The sequence below is a fragment of the Ostrinia furnacalis genome, unplaced genomic scaffold, assembly GCF_004193835.3.
Source record: "Ostrinia furnacalis isolate ACB-3 unplaced genomic scaffold, ASM419383v2 OfSCF4162, whole genome shotgun sequence".
Classification (NCBI taxonomy): Eukaryota; Metazoa; Arthropoda; class Insecta; order Lepidoptera; family Crambidae; genus Ostrinia; species Ostrinia furnacalis.
The window spans coordinates 381,527-401,689 of record NW_021134401.1 but is presented as its reverse complement, the minus strand read 5'-3'; the positions used below and the strand labels follow the sequence as shown (position 1 = coordinate 401,689).

Below are 20,163 nucleotides of genomic sequence, written 5' to 3'. Positions count from 1 at the left end.
TACTTAAATATAACTGCCGGGAGAAATTTATTAGGTCACTTAGTCATTGTTTGAGGTGAGGTATGCGGACGGCACGGGAGGGATGATTTTGACAATTATTATGATGTGACAAAACATACAAATCTGCAAGTCTCGCTGACATTTGATGTTACAAAAAACACCCTCCCGTGCCGCTCCCATAACTCGCGCACTGACTAAAGCCTTGGGCAGACCAAACGCAGGGCAGTAGTTTGAATGCGGGCCCGCGCAAGCTGTAATACAAGAAACTCTTTGAAGTATGTCACACCAAATTTGAACGCGGGCCCGCGCTCCAACCGCGCCGCACTGCAATTGCCGAAATACAAACGAGGCGGCGCGGGTGCGGGACAGAAGCGGCGCGAACGCAGGCCCGCGCTGTTGTATTACTATGGCGGCCATATTAGCATGACACACCGGACGCAGGGCGGTAGCAGCGCGTTGAAAGCGGTTTACGAATATTTAAATTTTTGACATACGCCCGCGTTTCAACTGCTTTGACCTATAGACCTATAGCAATCATACAATTTAGGAGTAACCTTGAAATAAAAAAATCTCTACTTAAGTACCTTGTTCACAACGTAATGTTTCTCCAGGTCCATCGATGGCATACCCCGGCGTGCCGGCGCAAGCGTCGCCCTACGCGTACGCCGCGCAGGCGCCCTCGCCCGCGCCCTACCACGGCTACGGCATGTAGGGCCCGCGCGCCGCGCCCGCGCCTCGCTCGCGCCGCGCGCCCTACTGAACCGTCGCCCTGACGAACCGTCGCCCTGCCGCCCCCATACAACGCCGTCGAACGCTTGCGGCGATGAAGAGAACACTACATTGGTCGCGCCCTACTGAACCGTCGCCCTGCCGAACTGTCGCCCTGCCGCCCCTACACAACCGCCGTCGAACGCTTGCGGCGATGAAGAACACAGCATTGGTCTAGAACAGGGATTCCCAATTTTTTTTTTGCCAAGGAACCCTAATTGATTATACTTTTCCTAGCGGAACCCCCGTACTACTCCGCCCGCACGCCCTGCCCCTCCCTTGTGCGTAAACAAGTTGGTGCGCGCGACGACGTGGTCACGAAACGTGGGATAATATTTTTTACGGAACCCTTGCGGCCTTTCCACGGAACCCCAGGGTTCCGCGGACCACCTTTCGGGAACCGCTGGTCTAGAACAGAAAACAACACAAGCTAAAATAGTAAGATAACGCGACGTTTATATCAAGACCCGTTGTCTTATTTTTTAGTTGAAATGGAACGCGAAAGTTTAAAATCTTATGACACGTAAACTAGCAATAGTACATCAATATAACGCATTCTACGAGTATTGGACTGTGGAACATTGTGGCCCAGCATTGCACCATACCTTGAAAATGTCAATAATGTCACATGAAATGAGACCGACATGACGGCTCAGCTGGCATACTTGTTTCATATGTAACAAGGATGCTGCGTGTTTGATGTGTCGAAAAACTCGAAATATTATTGCATTGTCTACAATAACAGCTGTGCCACAATCACGCGGAAAAACCAACGACCAATGTGATTAAACTTTATTAGGAACAAGTTGAATTACTCTGCAAGCATTCGACGGCGAATACCAAGCTATACAGATATAACCCCCCTGGCGGCAGAATGGTTGTTTATTATTTATTACCCTTTGGATACGTCCACGCCGTAGTCGTCTGGTAGGTGCTGTTTGATCGACCGACGTTAATAGATACTACTACTACCGTTGTGGGCGTAGCCTCGTAGGAGCGTCGGCGACTCCTTGCAGCAACGGATTCGTTCTCTATGCACTTGCGATGTCCGAGCGCGACCGAACGATCTCCGATCGCGTCAACATTTACGAAGTACCTTCTCGTCTCGAGGCCTAAAGTTGTAGTATTCAATTCTCGCGTCCCCTTTGTAAAGAAAAGTATTATAGTTAAGTCGGAAGTGCATAGAGGCCATACACTTTACGTAGATTTAGTCGATTCGGCCGATGTTATAGTACGAAATTGAATCGTTAGCCTGTACAAATTATATTGATATATCGATTGCCGAGTAGCTCTCGTGAGTAAAGTGCTTTATTTTTGTCGGTACCGAGAGCGGTCTTATATAGATAAATTGAAATTATGTCACAGCTTTACGTCGAAGAGATCCCGTCCATGCGGCGGCCGCGCCAGAGTCTGCCGCGTCGCGTCACGAGCTCTGCGCCGAACTCACACTTAAGTAGCTAAAATTAAATAGATAACTCCGCCGCACAGATGGGTCCCTTTGCTTTACGTAGTTAGTCTATGTGCTCGCATGTTCCGATCGTTATATTAACATGTGCAGTTAAATTTATAAAGATAATCTTCTGAGCGCATCAACCTAATAGATTTCTGTATATCGAATTGAAATAGTTTAAAAAGTGTTATTAACGTTATCGATTGAAATATTGTATCGTTCGCGAGTATATTTATCTTCTCACTCGCAATTTAAAATTTATTCGATCAGCTGTGACCAAATTATAAATTCGCCGTTGGACGTTTAATCTGCCACTAGGTGCATAGTGAAGTAATAGATCATTATTATTATGTTCGTGTACATTAGTGGTCGAATGACGTCATCTATTATCATTGTTATTTTATAATCAGGCATAATTATATTATTTTGTATTCCCAAATTATTACTTATCGTGGATCAAATATTTATTTTTATACTAAATCCCTTATAATGAGCAGGCCTCTGCCAGTCCGGCTGTTCCGTCAGACAGTGCAATATTGCAGTTTTATGTTACTCACCTGCGTGTTCCGACGTGTATTGCATGTAATACAAATCAACGACTAATTAAATGTATAAATTTCAGATGTTAACTATTTTATGTATATAATGTTTCTTAACCGTAGACATCCACGGGCCGGCTGAAATTAATTGAAAGTATAACACCGGATTATTCGAGTTTACTTTATATAAATGAATATTTTCTAAATACGTTTAGGTTTAGCTTAGGTGGAATAGTTAGCGGTAACGATGTTATTATTTGGAGTAATGTTTGCGAGCGTGTGCGAGACTTGTACCATCACGCGTGTTGCTTTAGTTGCGTTATGTATTGAATCACACTTTGATTGATGCCTTCACTAGATAATTAATATAAGAGTCGTATTTTAGCCGCAGAGCGTTTCTGGGTGCCGTTATTTTTAATTATTCGTTTAACAATACTTTTGTAGATTCTATTTTTATTCGTGACGATCGCAGGTCCCCAGAAGTACTCTATAGCGTCAAGTAGATTCACAAACTCCGCGTAAAGTTACGGTCTGTAATTTTACAGTGAGAGTGCACTAATAAATTATTCATCAATGTTAATGGTTCATTCAAATCATTCCTATCATAAAAATTTATGATCAATAATATTGTTATAATTCATTTATCTTTCTTTATAATAAAACAAATTATTAACTTAATTGAAGAAAAGTTCATTGTTTATTAGCATTGTATTTATTCATGTATGATACTGTTTTCCTGAATTTAATTATAGTAAGAATATATTATATGAATAAATGAATCTGTATTTTTCTTTACCCATCCTTACCAAATGGATCTCATACAAGACTTGAGTAGAATAAAAAACCCAAAACTCTGACCAAGTAGGACAGGAGCTATAAAATGATGAGCTCATCCGAAATGATAAGGAATCCGTTGGACTTGGGATTGGGAGGCGGTGTTGGAAGGTCACGTTCTCACGCTTCCAAACCTTCTAAAACCTTGGGATTTCCATAATCCATTCGTTTTTAATTTCAATTTAAAAAATATCATTATCCGTTTAGTAATTTTTGAATGACAAATCCATTCACGTCTCTTTTCGGAACAAGTCTGGTGACCAGTGACAGTTGTCAATTTGTCATGGGATGTTGCCCATATCTGTGGATGTTGCTCTGTGGGATGTTGTCACTAAATCTGTGGTTACTCGTTGTCAAACAAATGTCAAACTGAAACTTGCGCAAATTCTCTCAAGATGACATACAAACGTAAAAAATACCATCACGGTGATACTCATCTTAAAAAGCGTTGGAGGCTCAGAAATAGAAAGAAGGACTTGGATCAAATTGATGTAGATATAAAAGAAGGTATGTATTTTAAGTTGAGTATGTTCTCACGTGGGGATGACAGAACTTTTGAGGTTATTCCCGTGTGTACACTTGGTAAGCGATAACAGTCATAAAATACTTTTTAATTTATGTGTGTTTATTGTAGAAAACGCAGAGAAGCTGTTGAATCAAGATGTGGACTTAGATCTACCTGGTTCTGCCCAGCATTACTGTCTTCACTGTGCCCGTTACTTCATCGACGATCAAGCTTTGACCGAGCATTTCAAGACAAAAGTTCATAAACGGAGGTTAAAAGCTCTCGAATTAGAACCGTACAGCATCGAGGAATCCGAAAGAGCTGCCGGCTACGGAAGTTTCAAGCAGCCCTCTAAAAGGAAGATTGAAACACAAAACACCAAGAAACTCGATATAACTGATAATGACGGTGATGCCGTTTTAGAAGAGGAAAGTCCAATCAAAAAGAAAAAAATTGATGAAGATGCTACATAGCAGAATTATAAAACATTTCATAAACAAACAAAACATTAACTTGACCACGGTACGATGTTCTGCATTATTCATAAATGGTGCTAAAGCATCAGAAAACTTTGTTTATGTGATACCACACATAGATTTTCCTGATCGGCTGAAAAACTTAGACCTTGTTAGAGAAGAGCTACAGAAAAGAAAGGCAAATTTTGACCTAAATAAAGCACAAAATCTTTGGGGTGTATATGAAGAGCTAAAAGAGCGTAAGTCTGAATATGACAAAATTAAAGATAACATATCCAAAGAACTAGGACAACTGATGAAAAATGACCCAGAGGGTGAAATCACTAAAAAGCTCAAGATACAAATTAGTTTAGTTAAAGAAAATATTAAAAAGTTAAAAGTACCCTTATGGTCTGCTGAAGAGGCAGCTATACTTGAAGCCTTAGAATTGCCCAACACCCTGCATCCCCGTACACCAGAATCTAACAATGAAGTTTTGTTCACAAACCTCTCACCACCAACTACAAAGAAAGATCACCTTCAGATAGGTAAAGAGCTAAATCTGATATATTTAAAAAAGAATGAAAATTATTATTTAAAAGGGGATGCAGCTATATTTGAACTTAGTGCTAAGTTTTATTTTAGCAATATTTTGAAAAAGGCTAATTTTGTACAGTTTTCAAACCCTGATTTTGTTAAAAGTGTCATTGTAAATGGCTGTGGCTTGGACCACACCAATCCGGACAATACTTTCATCCTGCATCACAATGAAAATACAAAAGTGAATGTCGATAGTCGCCTGCACCTTACTGGTGGTGGTTCTCTGTGTTCATTCATGGCATACTATGCAAAGAATGTGATACATGCTAAAGTTTTGCCATTGAAACTGTTCACTATGGGCAGGCAGTATATACCATCTCCATCAGTTGAAGACAGCTTGTTCCATGTTAGTCAAGCTTCTGTTATACAAGTCTTTGAAGCAACAAAAAAGTCGGAAGACCTGGATACAAGTCTCAATGAACTAATTGAAATTTTGAAAAATTTCTATAGCAAACTAGGATATCATTTTCGTATTTGCATTGTATCTGCAGACAAGTTGGCCATGTGGGAATCATTAAGAGTTGTGGTAGAAATGTATTCAAGTTCATTGCAAAATTATGTTGAAGTTGCAAATATCTCCCTCAGTGGTGACTTTATTAGCAAAAGATTAATGTTTACTTATGTTGAAAACAAACAAAATTATTTTCCCCATATTTTGTCTGGTACATTATTGAATGTACCTAGAGTTATTGCTTGCGTTTTGGAGCAAGAAGGCAATTTTGTTTTACCTAAACATTTAAATATACAAGAATGGACTACATAGTGTAAAAACTACTTAAATGTATGTAGATTTTATGTTAAGAATTTATTAAAATACCTATTTAACAGTCATAAAATTGTTTAATTTATACCTGTTTTCGGACTTTTCTAAATGGAGGGAAAAAGAAAACGCGTAGTAAATGATACTGTATAATATTGTATATGTAATTTTATAAATGCGAATCGCAATCCATAGTTTTTTAAACTATGTACATTAACACCAAGAGTTAAAAATATTATAAAAGTGGTTATTATATTATTATCATGATCAATGCATGGTATGATAAATATTAAAACATACATATTAATACGCTCAATGACTAGGTATTATGCGCCGCCGCTCCCGCCCCGCTGCCCGCTAAACTCGAGGCTGAGGCCTTAGAGGCAGTGAGATTTCATGCCTGCTTAATTGGTTTGTTGCATTGAAAGGATGATTAATTTTTGAGAGCGCTATACTAGTAGGCTGAAAAGCTTTTTGATTTCAAAGCTGCAAAATTCGCAAGGTTATGACCGGAGCACTTGGTTTCATCAAGATGGGGCTGCGTGTCACACTTCAACTGAGAGCATTTAGATAGTAAGAGACATGTTACCACAAAAAAATAATTTCAGGCAGGGGTGACATCTCTGGCCACCAGGAAGCCATGATCTCACTCCAGAAAAATATTTTTTGTGGTGTTACATTAAGAATAGAGTATACTTTTATAATCCAACAACCATGCAGCAACAGCTGAGCATTCGGCAAAAAATTTAAAATAGGTTTCGAGGTGAATCTGACGAACGCATTCCAAGTGATTTTCCAGTGATTTTGATGTATGTTGATCGAATGTTGTAAGCGTCAAGAAAATCTCCTGGGCGATGTAATTTAATAAAGGTAAATAAATTGCGTTAAATTTTCTTTAAATTGCAATAGTTAAAGTTCTATAAAAATGTACAGTTTTCGTTTCCTTGAATTTTCAAAAGTGAATTTTTTCTCGGCCATCCTGTATTACCAAGCCTTGGTCTTTCTGTTTACCTTTAAGTAGTTCTTAGCTAATTATACTGGATATAGCACTTCGCATGATCGCATGGCTCTGTGCACAGCGGTGACAAATTGTTCAGGTGAGAAAAGCTTATCTTGCTTAAAACGGGTTAAAAACTATCTACGATCTACTTTAATTCAAGAAAAGCTTAATGCTTTATCTCTTTTGTGCATAGAGTCAGAACTTATGAAAAAGATTTCATACGACGATATAATTAATGATTTTGCAAATTTAAAATCTCGCAAGAAAATAATGTAAAACTTATTTGATCTCATTGTCTGTCACCACTAACTGGATTGTTAACATATTATTTTTATATTTTAACCGCTTGAGTCCCAGACGGCATTTATTAATGTCATAACAATTGATTATCTATTGTGTCTAGATTCGCGGATCTTGAAGGATTAATAGAATTTTTTTGTATTGTTTTTAAACTGTTAAGTGCAATAAAAAATATTTAACAAAAACTATGTTTACTGACCACACATTATTTTGTCTGTGTTCATACCTATAGTGTAGGTATTTTTAAGTCATGCCTTTCCCCACCTTATGATTAATACTTAGTACCTACGTTTTTAGGTCAACATTACCTAACTCTTCAGTACATAGCGGGTTGCAATAATAAACTAGTAACTGACAGAAATATCATTAAGTTCACAATCATACTAATAACGGGATTAAACTAACGTATTGAATTTCAAAAGTCAATAGGGGCGGCAAAAATTTAATGGCCTACTAGCGGCAAATTTGTAAATCCGCCACTATTATGAATAGAAGGAGTAGACGCTAGTGCAATGCGCTACATGGCGGTAGTAAGTAGCTTCTTGTTGCAGTCAAACCTAGTGTGGCGCTCATTGAATAAATATACGGTATGATAGGTTGATAGTGTAGTCAATCACTATCCAGAGTAATTAGTATAAAATAGTGTGCGTCAGAACCGCGGGTGGGGTATCATGAAATCGAATGAAACATATTCTGGTATTTAGTAGTGTTTTACTATTATTTGATAGCGAAGACAAAAATTTTAGTACTTATCTATAAACAAAATTAAACGAAAAACAAAGTTCCACCGCCAACCTGACGTCAGGATGGCGGGTGGGTAGTTGAACGGTGTACAATACTTAGAAACTGTAAATGCCAATTTTTAGTATCTCTTCATTAAATAAATAAAATAATGTTAATTCTTATCTACGCCTTTTTATTTACTTGTGAAATATATTTTTTTCAATGTCGGAAGCCATACAAAATTTTTCTTTTGTTTAGTNGTATAAAATACATGTAAAGTAGACACTGTATACCGGTGGTAGTACTAGTATATTAGACCATATTTGATTTACAAATCAAATTGGTATTCAGTTGTTTCCCATTCAGGGTTGTGGGTCTCAATTGGTCGCACCATTGTCTTTTCTATGACTTCAAGATGGCCGGTCTTTGTTAATAGTATCAGGGTATGTGTCCTGAAAGAAAAAATAATTTATAAAACTGCAACATTTATAAAGATATTTATTAGAGCTCTAGAGTTAATAAATTGAGAATTAATTACCTTGTGCCATATCTGGCTTGAGGCAGAAAGACATAAATGGAACTAAACTCTTTATACAACTCAGGCTTTCGTGTTTCCAGCAGAGGGTCTGGAAGATGCCTGTGAAATAAAAAAAAATTGTGTTGTATAATTTTTCTTGTATTATAAGATGGCCAATAAGCAGAAAGGATTTATAAAACTTTCTTGCTTGGGTTTACCTACTTTTTCTTAGATTTCAACAATGTGTTCAGTAATTCATTGATTAGCTGCTCTTTTTGCTCAATTTTGTTGTATTTTTCGCATATTTCTTTGAGTGCATCTTTGCCCGGCTCCACCTTTTGGAGTGGTTGCTCAGGAAGCGAGTTACTAAACCCAAGGATTGGGTCATCATGTTCAATTAGCGTCTTTGAAATATTGTCATATGACCGGACTGAAGTAGTTGCTCTGTAAAAAGTTAAAAATGTAATTACACAACAAATAGCAAGAAAACAATAATTAAGTTGTGTCTGTAAGAGCACAATAAGAGTTTCAAAATGAAATTACCCAAATTCAACAGTGGTGAACAAAAATCCACTACATTCCTCAATGTAACTGCTCATTTTATCAATATATTCTTTGGTGCTTAATTCAGACTTCACATAGTCTGCTACCAATACTCCTCGGCCTGAAATAAAAGGAAGAATATACTAGTGCCACTGCTAGAATACACCAATTTTTTGTATTGAATAATACTTTTGAAAAAAGAAAATTACTGGGATTACAGAATCACCAGCAGCATTAACTACACTGCACAACAGCATTTCTGATGATTGGGTTATGTTACATGATATTNAATCACCAGCAGCATTAACTATAAATACCTACACAATATCTTGGTCAAATGATCGATACTCACTTTTAGGATCATCCTTGGCAGCTCCAGGTATATTAAGGAGAACACCCAACTTCTTGCGTATTGGAGAGATTGCCAACCAAGTGCCTCCCTCACAGCCATCTTGCATATCTCGTCCTAAAAAATTAAATATTTTAACTGAAATGGTTTACACACGGATATTAACCTCGCTGAAGCGTGATAAAGCTTTAGTTATTTACCTCCGTAAACATTAAGATCTTCTTCCCATTGGACCATTTTGGTCGAGGGTCTGTCGTAATATTCATCTCTGTTAGATGCCAAAATAAGGCTGTAATCACCATCATTAGAGGCCTTTGAGGCTATATACATGAACAATATACACATACTGCTTATCTGCTACACTTATTGAGAAAAGATAAATGTTAAATACAATGTCCACAGTCCACTTCACACCCCAACTTTAAATACTGTAATAATGTGAAATGATCACCGCTCGTTCAGAGGGAGATATTATCGGCAATTATAAAGTCACGTTAGCAAACACTTCAAGAAAAAACCTTTATTATTATGTAACTATTGTTATTTGCGTAGTTTTTCAAAAGTTTGCAAAACTCGTCAAAATCCCGGTGTCCCGGTAAATCGATCGATTGAAATTAGTTTTTTTTTGGTCAACGGCTTCGCTTCATGCAGTTTGCACATTTATATTCAGTGTAAAAATTAAGGTCATTGCACACTTATGAACTCTGAAAGGGACCATTCAATGTCTATCGTGAAAAACTCTGCTTGCAACAGACAGACAGACAGAGCCACTGTCTTAAAGAAGGGCAGGCCCGCCCGGCCCCCTACTATATAAGTGGACTGACGATCTGCCCCCCTAGACAAAATCCGTCGAAACTCCATACAATTTTAAAATATTGTGCATTGTTTGGATGCGGGCGGCTCGAGGTCGTGAAAATCCTTGGGGCCCCAAGTTGGGGGAGGCATTTATGTCCAGCAGTGGACGTCATTCGGCTGAAAGGAACGTTTTGATGTTGTGTATTGTGTTGTGTGAATAGTTTTTATAGCGTATGTGTTGAAAAATATCGAGTTGATACAATTACGATTACGACCTTTATGTAATAAGCGAGTTAGGTTTGAGTAAGTTTGAGGCTTTGAGCTCTTTGTTAAACTAGCCACATCACTACGTACTTTTTTAATGACTGTCTTCTGTCACTTGTACGTCAGTCACTTCATCACTTGTCACTAAATTGTAAAAAAAAAATGTATTCAGGAAGGAGAGGAGTTGGTTGTTCATTTTGATTTTACCATTATTTTTCACGCTAAGATCTCATTATGAAATACCTCCATCAATTTTGTAAATAGCTCAGGAAAGGAAGTGTTAATTTATTATTTTTACATCAATTTTGTAAATATGGAGGCAAACATATCTTTTTTCAGTCTTCCAGTGAGTATCTATTTAATTTTGGGCAAGTCTGAGTGATGATAATTGTCCCAAATCATATATGTATTTGAAACTAATTTCAGTTTGTGGACTCCAAGTCTCAAGGTGGTTACGAGGAAGTGTTAGCTAAGTTTTTGTCAGGAGAAGAGCCACTTGAAGAGCCTGACTTGAATGGGCCTACGACACTCCATTGCGAAATATGTCACAAACAATTCGATAATGCCAAGAAATATTACGGACATTTACGCGTTCATTCTAAGGATTGCCTTTGGACGTGTGGTATGAGCTACATATTTGAAGAAGTTATGAAAATTTAACTTCATAAAGAGTGCTAGAGTTATTGTAATTTCCTTTTTTCAGAAAAATGCCCAGACCTAAGGTTTTCTACTAAACAACACCTCATGAAGCACAGCCTGACACACAAACCGTTGGAACGTGTGTGGCGCTGTCCACAATGTTCCATGGCCTTCGAGTCTTTGTGGCGACTGCAGCAACATCTATTTTCAAAGCATCTAGAGTACCGGTACTAATAATTTACATTTTGGTTCTATGAGCTAACTAAATGACAAATTATTAATTATTTAAATGTGCTTCTTTAACATTTCAGACCTCACAAATGTGGACAGTGTGAGAAATCATTTCATAAACTATCAGATCTTAAAAAACATAAAAGTGTTCATGACGGTATGACATACTAATTTCATTTAGTTAAAAACTAATTGAATATTTTGAAAATAAAATAAAATAATTATTTTCAGGTGATAGAAAACATCCGTGCACTGAATGTGAAATGAAATTCAAGGATAAATCAAATTTAAAGAGACACATGCTGAAACATAATGGTGAAAAACCTTTTTGTTGTTCTGGCTGTGGCACCAGATTTCAACAGGTAATAAAAAAAAATCTGCTATGCTATGGATAAGGTGACTTTTGAAAGAAAAAAAAAATGTTTATTCAAGTAACATCTTTAGTACATTTGTGCATGTGTACTAACAGTTGTTTTACTATAGTGGCTGGTTTGTACACAGTGAGTAGTTAATATTAGTTTATAAACTATGCTGTTCTTTCATTGTACCAACAGATCGCTTCTATGAAGCGTCACGCCAAGAAATGTTCCTATGCTCAAGCAAATGGAGATAATTTGGAAAGCAATATAAAAAAGAATCATTGTCAGCAGTGTGGCATGACTTTCCAGTATAAAAGTGTTCTATTAGAACATTGTGCAAGGTGAGTGATTTTAAAACTTGTTTATGGTAATATTTTGATTTCCATAAATTATTTTTGCTTATTTATAAATCATAAACTGTTACACAGTAAGGTCTTAAAAACAGCATCTATTGTAAGAGCCATATGAATTTTCAGAGTACACTCTAATGCACCCATTGATCCCAAAGAATCAAAGCCGGACCTACAAACTACTTTAGTAGACACAAATAGAACTGAAGACAATATTGTAGATGACATCCTATCTGCTGAAGATGACTACATGACCATGACCACACAAAATGACCTGCTGAGTGCCTACAACACTCAGAATGAGGCCAACATTAATGCAGATAATCTTATGCAAATTGAATTTCTAAAAGACATTAATCACCTACACAGTCTTGATGATGAACTGTTTTACAATGATATTGATTTCGAAAGTTTCCAAACAAGCCAAGTTTTTAACTTGAACACCAATGATATGGATTACAGTAATATAAATAACAATCATGATCGGAATGCCGAAATATTATTTGATTTAGGAGAGCCTGGTAGAGGCTTAGACCAGGACATAATGAATGACTTGTATCATCATCACAATAAACCTGAACATTTGCCAGATGACTTGTTAAACGTACCTGAAGTGCAAGGCATCCTTGTGGACAAACCAAATGATCTAGTGCCAAACTCGACGTTGTCTGTGAATGAGTGTTCGACGATTTTTGAGAGTGATGTAGATTTGGAGGCGAGTGCTAACCTTGCGGCAAACTTAAACCAATTGATTGGCGAAAACAATGTGCAGTACATCTCAACTGAAGATGATGACACTTTCATAATTAGTTTAAAGAGTGAAATTGATGCAGAACAGCTTACTGATATGCTGAACATAGGAATGGAGTTTGGGAACAATGTAGCTGTAGATGAGCATATAACTGATAACACGTCAGATGTAGAAAATCATGATGATGCTGTAAATAACATTGAGCCGATTGTTGTGAAAATACAGCAGCCTAAAATCTGCATAGACTCTGGAGTGATAATCTACGAAGGAAGTGACAAAGCCAAAGAAAAACAGGAAAAGCGGGTTAAGATCAAAGTGAAAAAGAATCTACTTTTCGTATGCCGGAAATGCAATAAGGTGTTCAATAAAAAGGATAACTTTAGATCTCACATAGGTAAGTTTGTGTGGTAATTTAAATCACAATTTTAAGTATAATAATATCATAGCATAAGTAGGTACATCATCATCAGTACATCTACACACCAAACCCAACAACATGAGATGTTTTTGTTTGTAAATCCTATTTACTTAACTAAGTGCGTACGCAAGTTGCAGATGACGCGCGAGTTCATAAGTTTACGACATCCGAAATAAGCCACTGGGTTGTTATGTGTTGGTCTGATTGTGTGTTGGTGTGTAGATTGTGGGGTAGTTCAGGGCTCCGAAACGCTGTTTACGACGTAACGGGTATCTCTATCTAGCATCTGGCGAGGGATGAAAACATTCGAACTTCAGATTTCGTTTTTGTGAGCAGCCCTGTTCGACTTTTAGCAAAATTTGGCACAATCTAACTGCATTTTAAAAATTGTTAATTATTCAGCGACTCACGAGCCGTCGCTACGTCAGCACAAGTGTGGCGTGAACAGAACTCTACTTTTAATAAAATTGTGGCACATCCAAAACGCATTTTTTAAAATTGCTAGTGACTTGAGTTTCTTGCGCTGCTTCTTCTCAGCACTGGCCCATTTATTGTCCTGAAGCAGTGGTAGGGTTAATACTGGGACGTGTAAAAGTGCATTTTAAAAGCCTACTTGCGTAAATAAATGAGTTTTAGTTTTTTGCGTATTCTCTCAGCGACTCACGAGCCGTCGCTACGTCAGCACAAGTGTGGCGTGAGCGGAACTCTACAAAAGTGAATTTTAAAAGCCTACTTGCGTAAATAAATGAGTTTTAGTTTTTTGCGTATTCTCTCAGCGACTCACGAGCCGTCCCTACGTCAGCACAAGTGTGGCGTGAGCAGAACTCTACTTTTAATAAAATTGTGGTACATCCTAAACGCTTTTTTAAAATTGCTAGCGACTTGAGTTTCTTGCGCTGCTTCTTCTCAGCACTGGCCCATTTATTGTCCTGAAGCAGTGGTAGGGTTAATGCTGGGACGTGTAAAAGTGCATTTTAAAAACCTACTTGCGTAAATAAATGAGTTTTATGAGTTTTCAACCGACTTCAAAAAAGGAGGAGGTTCTCAATTCTCAACCGACTTCAAAAAAGGAGGAGGTTCTCAATTCTCAACAGACTTCAAAAAAGGAGGAGGTTCTCAATTCTCAACAGACTTCAAAAAAGGAGGAGGTTCTCAATTCGACCCGTATGTTTTTATTTTTTTGCGTATTCTCTCAGCGACTCACGAGCCGTCCCTACGCCAGCACAAGTGTGGTGTGTGCGGCGCGGCGTTCTCGTACCGCTCCACGCTGAACAAGCACGCCGCGCGCCGCCACGAGCCGCGCGTGTGGCCGGCGCACGACTGCCGCTACTGTGGACGCACCTACACCGCGCAATGGAAGGTAGATTGACAACTTTCAAGGTCATCATCATGAGATCACTTATTTAGCCTTCACTGTGGGAGCACAGCACGGTCCTCTAATTTACGGTTTAAGAACTTTATTTCTCATAAGAATTAACAATAATTCACTTCCTGAGAAACATTTCAATTTAAATTATTTAAACATAATGAGTGTACAACTAATTATAAACAAAATGAAGGTAACTATCAACATTAACCAAAAATAAAAATAATGTGACGGTACACAACAAAAAACTTCGAGCCAAAGCATAATTTACTAGACACAAATGAAAGAAAGAAAGAAAAAATGTACAACAACTATACTTAAAATTATTTAATGAGTAGTTAATTACAATGATACTGAAAAGAATTCCACTCCGCATGGTGTCGTAGCATCTCAGTAGATAATGCCACGACACTGGTCTTCCGTGGACGACACCCAACATATACATACATATACATGAGGAGGCTTTCATGGACAATTGTAATTAGATTTTTATCATGTACCTTTTTGGGGGTGAGATCCCATTACTTTGGAAACTGCGCCAAAGTAATGGGATGGGATACGGGGGGTGGGATGCAAAATTATCAAATATGAATATAATTTGTATCATCATTACTTACATTATTATTATTCCTTCAGCCTGATCACTTTCCATCAGGTTGACAGGCCATGAGATTCCTCGTTGTGGATGAAAAAACATACGGCAGCACAAACATTCGACGTCCGACCGCTTCGACGGCCGGCGGCATACTGGCCGCTTTGCTTGTGCAATACCGGTTTTTATAAACTTCGACCAGTCCCCAACATTAATTAAATCGCTCTAGAAATATTATGGTTTGAGTGTAAATAGTATTATTTAAATATGTTTTTACTAAATGACATGTATCCCATGTACTAAAGATTCCTTTAATTATTTTCAGCTGAAGTCTCACATAGAACGCATCCACAAGGGTTTGACGCCGTACGCGTGCGAAGAGAAAAAGTGCGGGAAGAAGTTCCACAAGAAATCCGACTTGGAGAGGCATAAGAGGTCAGTTCTTCACTAATGTTAAGAGCGTTTAGGCGAAGCCGCGGGCGGAAAGCTAGTGGTAATATAAATAATAATGAGATCCATATAAGACGTGTCTGTTTAATAAATCACCTGATATTTGGTTATTATCGTTCCAGGTATCACAGCGGGGAGCGGCCATATTCGTGCGACATCTGCAAGAAGACCTTCAATCAGATCTCGCACATGAAGCGACACGAGAGGTCCGCCGACTGCGTCAAAAGGTACGAACTACTTTTTTTTCTTTTTTTTTTNTTCGATGTACGGCTTGTGTAATGTTACTCTAAGGCTGAGTTGTACCACCTAACTTTAACCAGAAATATAATGATAACCGGTGCTCTTTGTATGGAGTTTGACAGATTTTTAACGTTTGTTAAAGTTAAAGTAAGATGTTGCAATCCAGTCTTAATACAACGGCCACTATTATCTAATTGAATGTAATTAAATTTATTTACGGATTATGTGATTAGACTGTATAGTTTTTTGTTGGGTCTGGTGCGAAAGTAACTCTGTCTGTCTGTCTTGCTTTCACGCCTAAACCACAACCCATTTTGATGAAATTTGGCATAGAGATAGTTTGAGTCCTGGGAACGGACATAGGATAGTTTTTATCCCGGTTTTTCAAACGAGGACGCGTGCGATAGGATAGTTTTTATCCCGGTTTTTCAAACGAGGACGCGTGCGATGAAGTCTTTCTGTGAAAGACAAAATTCCACGCGGGCGAAGGCGCGGGCGGAAAGCTAGTGGTAACATAAATAATAATGAGCTCCATATAAGACGTGTCTGTTTAATAAATCATAATATTTGGTTATTATCGTTCCAGGTATCACAGCGGGGAGCGGCCATATTCGTGCGACATCTGCAAGAAGACCTTCAACCAGATCTCGCACATGAAGCGACACGAGAGGTCCGCCGACTGCGTCAAAAGGTACGAACTATTTTTTTTTCTTTTTTTTTTTTATGTGACAGGAGGCAAACGAGCAGACGGATCACCTGATGGTAAGTGATTACCGTCGCCCATAGACATCCGCAGACCCAGGGGCGTTACAGGTGCGTTGCCGGCCTTTAAGGTGAAGATACGCTCTCCTCTTGAAAGCTTGCAGGTCGTATCCGTCCGGAAACACCGCAGACGATAGTTTGGTTGTGCGGGGCAGGAAGTTTCAAGAGAAACGTACTGTTATGGACTGCCAACCATCTAAGTGATGGGGGTGGAAGTGCTGTCGGGTAAATCGGTGGCGAAAAGTTACTATTAGCCTAGGCGCAGACCACCGACTTTTAGTTGGCCGATAGTCGAGTTGGGCTCTTAGTATGGAGATGTATGAGGGTGTGCACATTACTCCAATTTGGTATCCAATTATTCATACAAGTTAAAATCGGGCTCAACTATCGGCCAACTAAAAATCGGTGGTCTGCGCCTAGATTGTCGTTTGTTATAACATGATTGTATTTTATTACTCAGTATAGTTTATTCCAACTTTATTTTTATCATGCTTATTATGACCCGTATCAGGAAATTGTATTCAAATATGAATCTAGTCTTAACACAAGCACAAGTTTAGGTTTGTGATTGGTTTAATCTTAAAATAAGATCATTCATAAAAATTAAAATGTGTTTATTTATCTTATTTATTTTTCAGACTTAAGTTCATAGTTATAAGTGCCCAAAAATTAACAAAAAATATGTTTTGTTCCAGGGCGGCTAAACAAAAGCTGTAGCGTGGTTTCGGTAACTACGCTTAGGGTACTTCATTAGTACCACCGTGATATTCATATTGTATTGTAATGAATTAATAACAATTTAAAATATACATAATTTAGCACAATTATTTGGGAGTTTTAATTTACCTGTGAATCTTGTATTAATTTGTCTCAGGTTTGTTTTTGGTATTTTATCGCCCACTAAAGGAGGAATGGGTCGCATGGAAAGGAAGTAATAACATTTCAAATATTATCATAACTTTTATTCGTATAAAAATATGTACTGTCGATTAGCATGATCATAAATGTAAAAAAACTAAATAGTTTTATAACATTCATAAATACTTCTAACTTCTTAACAATAGCTTAAAATTACATTTAAAATATAACACTATAGCACATAAAAATAAAACGCCTTAGGCAACTTAAAATAATGTCCATCCATTTCATATAGTGTACTTTTGATATTTAAGCTATGTTGAATGATATTGTTATTTTTTAATTTTCACAGCCAATAATTATTATGCAAATTGAGCAAACATTTTGACAGAATTTGTATGTATAGTTCTTTAATTNGAAACCCCATATAGCCTATAACCAGTGGACAATTAAGACGCTTCTAATGATATGTCATTTGTCAAATTCTGATAAGTAGTTTAGAAGTTACGAGGGAACAGATGAACATACATACATACATACATACATAGCCTGTCAAAATCATAACCCTCCTTTGGCTTTGCCGTAGTCGGGTAAAAAGGAACTTGTGCCAAACAGGCAAAATATGCCGCAAAGAATGAGTTAAAATGGACAATGGCACATAACTGAGTATTCAGTACGAAAAGTACTGAAATGTTAAATGTACGACGACAGCCAGTCAAATTATTTTATAGATTCTTATACATACAATTATACATAGCTGCTATTTAACAAAAATGATGTACAGACGACAGCAGCTTATCTGGTTGTAAAGGCCGACTTTACAACAGTATTATAACTGATGTGCAGTCGGAGAGTACAACAGCTGATATAATGCGCATCTCATACGAGGAACGTGTATTCAAAAATAGCTATTTCCACACAAAACAGTCTCAGTAAATCGAAAAAACTAAACAACCTGTATACACAACATTTAGTACTTTTCGAACAGGACCTTTGCAAGAGGTGGTAATTTTAATGTCCTATGAATTTTCCATGACTTCTCTCCATTGCAAAGCGGATGACAGATGACAAAAAAGGTTAGTAACCCTGCAATGGAGGGAAGTCGAACCTTAACTTCGAAGTCCTCCGTTCTGCTTAATTTCGTTGCGGGTCTAATGACAGTTTAACTTTCCCCCAGGACAGACTTGACCTTCACTGATTGGGTTTTTATTGGCGGTCAAGCTGTAGATCCTGGCTTAGCTAGCTAAAGTTGAAATAGCACGTCTTGAACAGACGCTCCTCACACGTCTTCCGTCTCGTTGATGGTCATGCTCTGCATGAAGGACTCCAGGCTATTGGGACTGTTCACGAGGCTCTCGAACGTGTGGTGATTGTTGTTCAGCTGTGGAAAGTAAGAGAAAATAAATAAATGGCCATAATGCAAAGAAGGCAGATGTCTTCATTGCCAGAACGCGTTGTAGTCGCATGATAGCCACGACACAAAAGTCGCTGTCTTTCTCTGATTATCCGCGCGACACCACGTTCTGTAGGCCTAGAACGCGCGCGATAAGCGTTTATCGCGCCATTATATCGATTTTACGCGATACACAGTTTGCCGTCTAAAATCATCGATAAGATTTTATCACGGCGCGCATTCTAGCTCGGCTATCGTATTCACATGAGCCGTAACACGAATATCGCGATGTGGTTGTATTATAGGGATCACTATGAGTTATTTTTCCTGAATGGTTAATTTTCATTTTTGGGTTTTGAACGTAACAAAGCATACAAGGGGCTAATGCCCGTTTTCACCATCAATCCCTAATTTTAAGTGACCCCTAGGGCTATATTTCACCGGGACACCAATGGCGGCGCAACCAGTCGCCGCTACCAACAAAATGTATACAGCTTTGCGCAATCAAACGGACACCAGGTGAGTATCTCTATAGAGCTGTATACATTTTGTTGGTAGCGGCGATTGGTTGCGCCGCCATGGTGTTCCGGTGAAATATAGCCCTAGGGGTTACCTACTTCAAATTAGGGATTGATGATGAAAACAGGCATTAATGTACTAAGAAAGTAAGGAACGTCATAGCTTGTCTTTGCCGTACAAAATCTAAGGGAATTAGGGAAGTGTTATTGTCTGGTACTCACAAAGCCGCGCAGCCACTTGGACAGGTGTTCGGTGTAGTAGGGGTTCTGGAAGCGCGCGTCTATCATTAGCACAGCGCCCCAGTCGCCGCGGTGCCGCACGCAGCGCCCCACCGCCTGGTTCAACGCCCTGGAAGAAAGAACATAATTGTCAAAGAAAGATCAACTCAAAAAACCAGTTCTTCGAGTTTTTATCTTACAAGTATTATAAACTCGAAATTTGTTTTGACCTAATACCACAGAATAATAATAAGTACTACGTACAGAAGTTTAACTTCGCGAAGGTATTTAAAAAAAATTATGCTCAATGTCATTAACAATATGGTGTAATTTAGCCTGTCTCAAGAGTCAAGCACCATTTTGTTGATAAACGTCAGTGATCGGCACTGCGCCGAAGCTATAGGGCTGACTTCGGTAAAATGATGTGACGTGAGGTGCCAAACTGCGGAAAATGGCGGAGGAAATACATGATTTAGCATGAATTATCATGAATAATATTAACTACTTACTTACCTCTCAGTGTCTTGAGGCAACTTAAAAAAGTACATTCTGTGTTTTTATTATTATTTAGGCAGTTAAATACTGCGCAGTATTTAGTACACCATTTTCTTTATT

General features: G+C 38.2%; 5 protein-coding genes and 1 long non-coding RNA gene across 10 annotated transcripts in view; 4 read left to right on the top strand and 2 right to left on the bottom strand.

Moving 5' to 3' along the window:
* The window catches only part of Chc (clathrin heavy chain), a 47,899-nt gene extending 44,542 nt beyond the window's left edge, over positions 1–3,357 (top strand). For all 5 annotated transcript variants that reach the window (XM_028313233.1, XM_028313231.1, XM_028313232.1 and 2 more), the window contains one exon: positions 612–3,357. In XM_028313233.1, the coding sequence (XP_028169034.1) occupies positions 612–712 (101 nt within the window). In that variant the 3' untranslated portion in view covers positions 713–3,357. The remainder of the gene's footprint in view (positions 1–611) is intronic.
* Positions 3,358–3,928: 571 nt separating this feature from the next.
* Positions 3,929–5,956, top strand: LOC114359013 (zinc finger protein 593 homolog). Its single transcript, XM_028313236.1, has 2 exons — positions 3,929–4,098; positions 4,226–5,956. The coding sequence occupies exons 1-2, from the start codon at positions 3,987–3,989 to the stop codon at positions 4,567–4,569; spliced, it is 456 nt and encodes a 151-aa protein (XP_028169037.1). The 5' UTR covers positions 3,929–3,986; the 3' UTR covers positions 4,570–5,956.
* A 1,735-nt stretch (positions 5,957–7,691) lies between these two features.
* Tango2 (transport and golgi organization 2) lies at positions 7,692–10,042 on the bottom strand. The gene is made up of 7 exons (XM_028313228.1): positions 9,544–10,042; positions 9,347–9,460; positions 8,995–9,115; positions 8,674–8,895; positions 8,473–8,571; positions 8,202–8,386; positions 7,692–7,850 (listed from the first exon to the last, which is right to left on the bottom strand). Exons 1-6 carry the CDS (start codon positions 9,686–9,688, stop codon positions 8,263–8,265), a joined length of 825 nt encoding a protein of 274 aa, XP_028169029.1. The 5' UTR covers positions 9,689–10,042; the 3' UTR covers positions 7,692–7,850; positions 8,202–8,262.
* Positions 10,043–10,551: 509 nt separating this feature from the next.
* On the top strand, positions 10,552–15,837 carry LOC114358996 (zinc finger protein 845). The gene is made up of 10 exons (XM_028313212.1): positions 10,552–10,748; positions 10,829–11,024; positions 11,106–11,268; positions 11,353–11,429; positions 11,504–11,634; positions 11,827–11,972; positions 12,108–13,126; positions 14,347–14,510; positions 15,434–15,543; positions 15,681–15,837. The coding sequence occupies exons 1-10, from the start codon at positions 10,716–10,718 to the stop codon at positions 15,835–15,837; spliced, it is 2,196 nt and encodes a 731-aa protein (XP_028169013.1). The 5' UTR covers positions 10,552–10,715.
* A 545-nt stretch (positions 15,838–16,382) lies between these two features.
* LOC114359008 (uncharacterized) lies at positions 16,383–17,387 on the top strand. Its single transcript, XR_003656406.1, has 2 exons — positions 16,383–16,489; positions 17,256–17,387. It is a non-coding gene; the product is annotated as an uncharacterized LOC114359008 (long non-coding RNA).
* A 1,208-nt stretch (positions 17,388–18,595) lies between these two features.
* Positions 18,596–20,163, bottom strand: part of LOC114358995 (Fanconi anemia group J protein homolog) — a 101,147-nt gene continuing 99,579 nt past the window's right edge. Inside the window, exons 19-20 of the mRNA XM_028313211.1 lie at positions 19,552–19,678; positions 18,596–18,799 (exon numbers count right to left, since the gene is read on the bottom strand). Of these exons, the coding sequence (XP_028169012.1) occupies positions 18,698–18,799; positions 19,552–19,678 (229 nt within the window). The 3' untranslated portion in view covers positions 18,596–18,697. The remainder of the gene's footprint in view (positions 18,800–19,551; positions 19,679–20,163) is intronic.

Bases quoted from the DNA above. Each gene is read 5' to 3' on its own strand.
- Tango2 (XM_028313228.1), bottom strand. From the start codon at position 9,688: ATGTGTATATTGTTCATGTATATAGCCTCAAAGGCCTCTAATGATGGT. The intron at 9,116-9,346 runs GTGAGTATCGAT...CTTTTATTTCAG, and splicing joins TGCCAAGGATGATCCTAAAA to GCCGAGGAGTATTGGTAGCA. The intron at 8,387-8,472 runs GTAATTAATTCT...TTTTTCTTTCAG, and splicing joins CAAGCCAGATATGGCACAAG to GACACATACCCTGATACTAT.
- LOC114359013 (XM_028313236.1), top strand. From the start codon at position 3,987: ATGACATACAAACGTAAAAAATACCATCACGGTGATACTCATCTTAAA. The intron at 4,099-4,225 runs GTATGTATTTTA...TGTTTATTGTAG, and splicing joins TGATGTAGATATAAAAGAAG to AAAACGCAGAGAAGCTGTTG.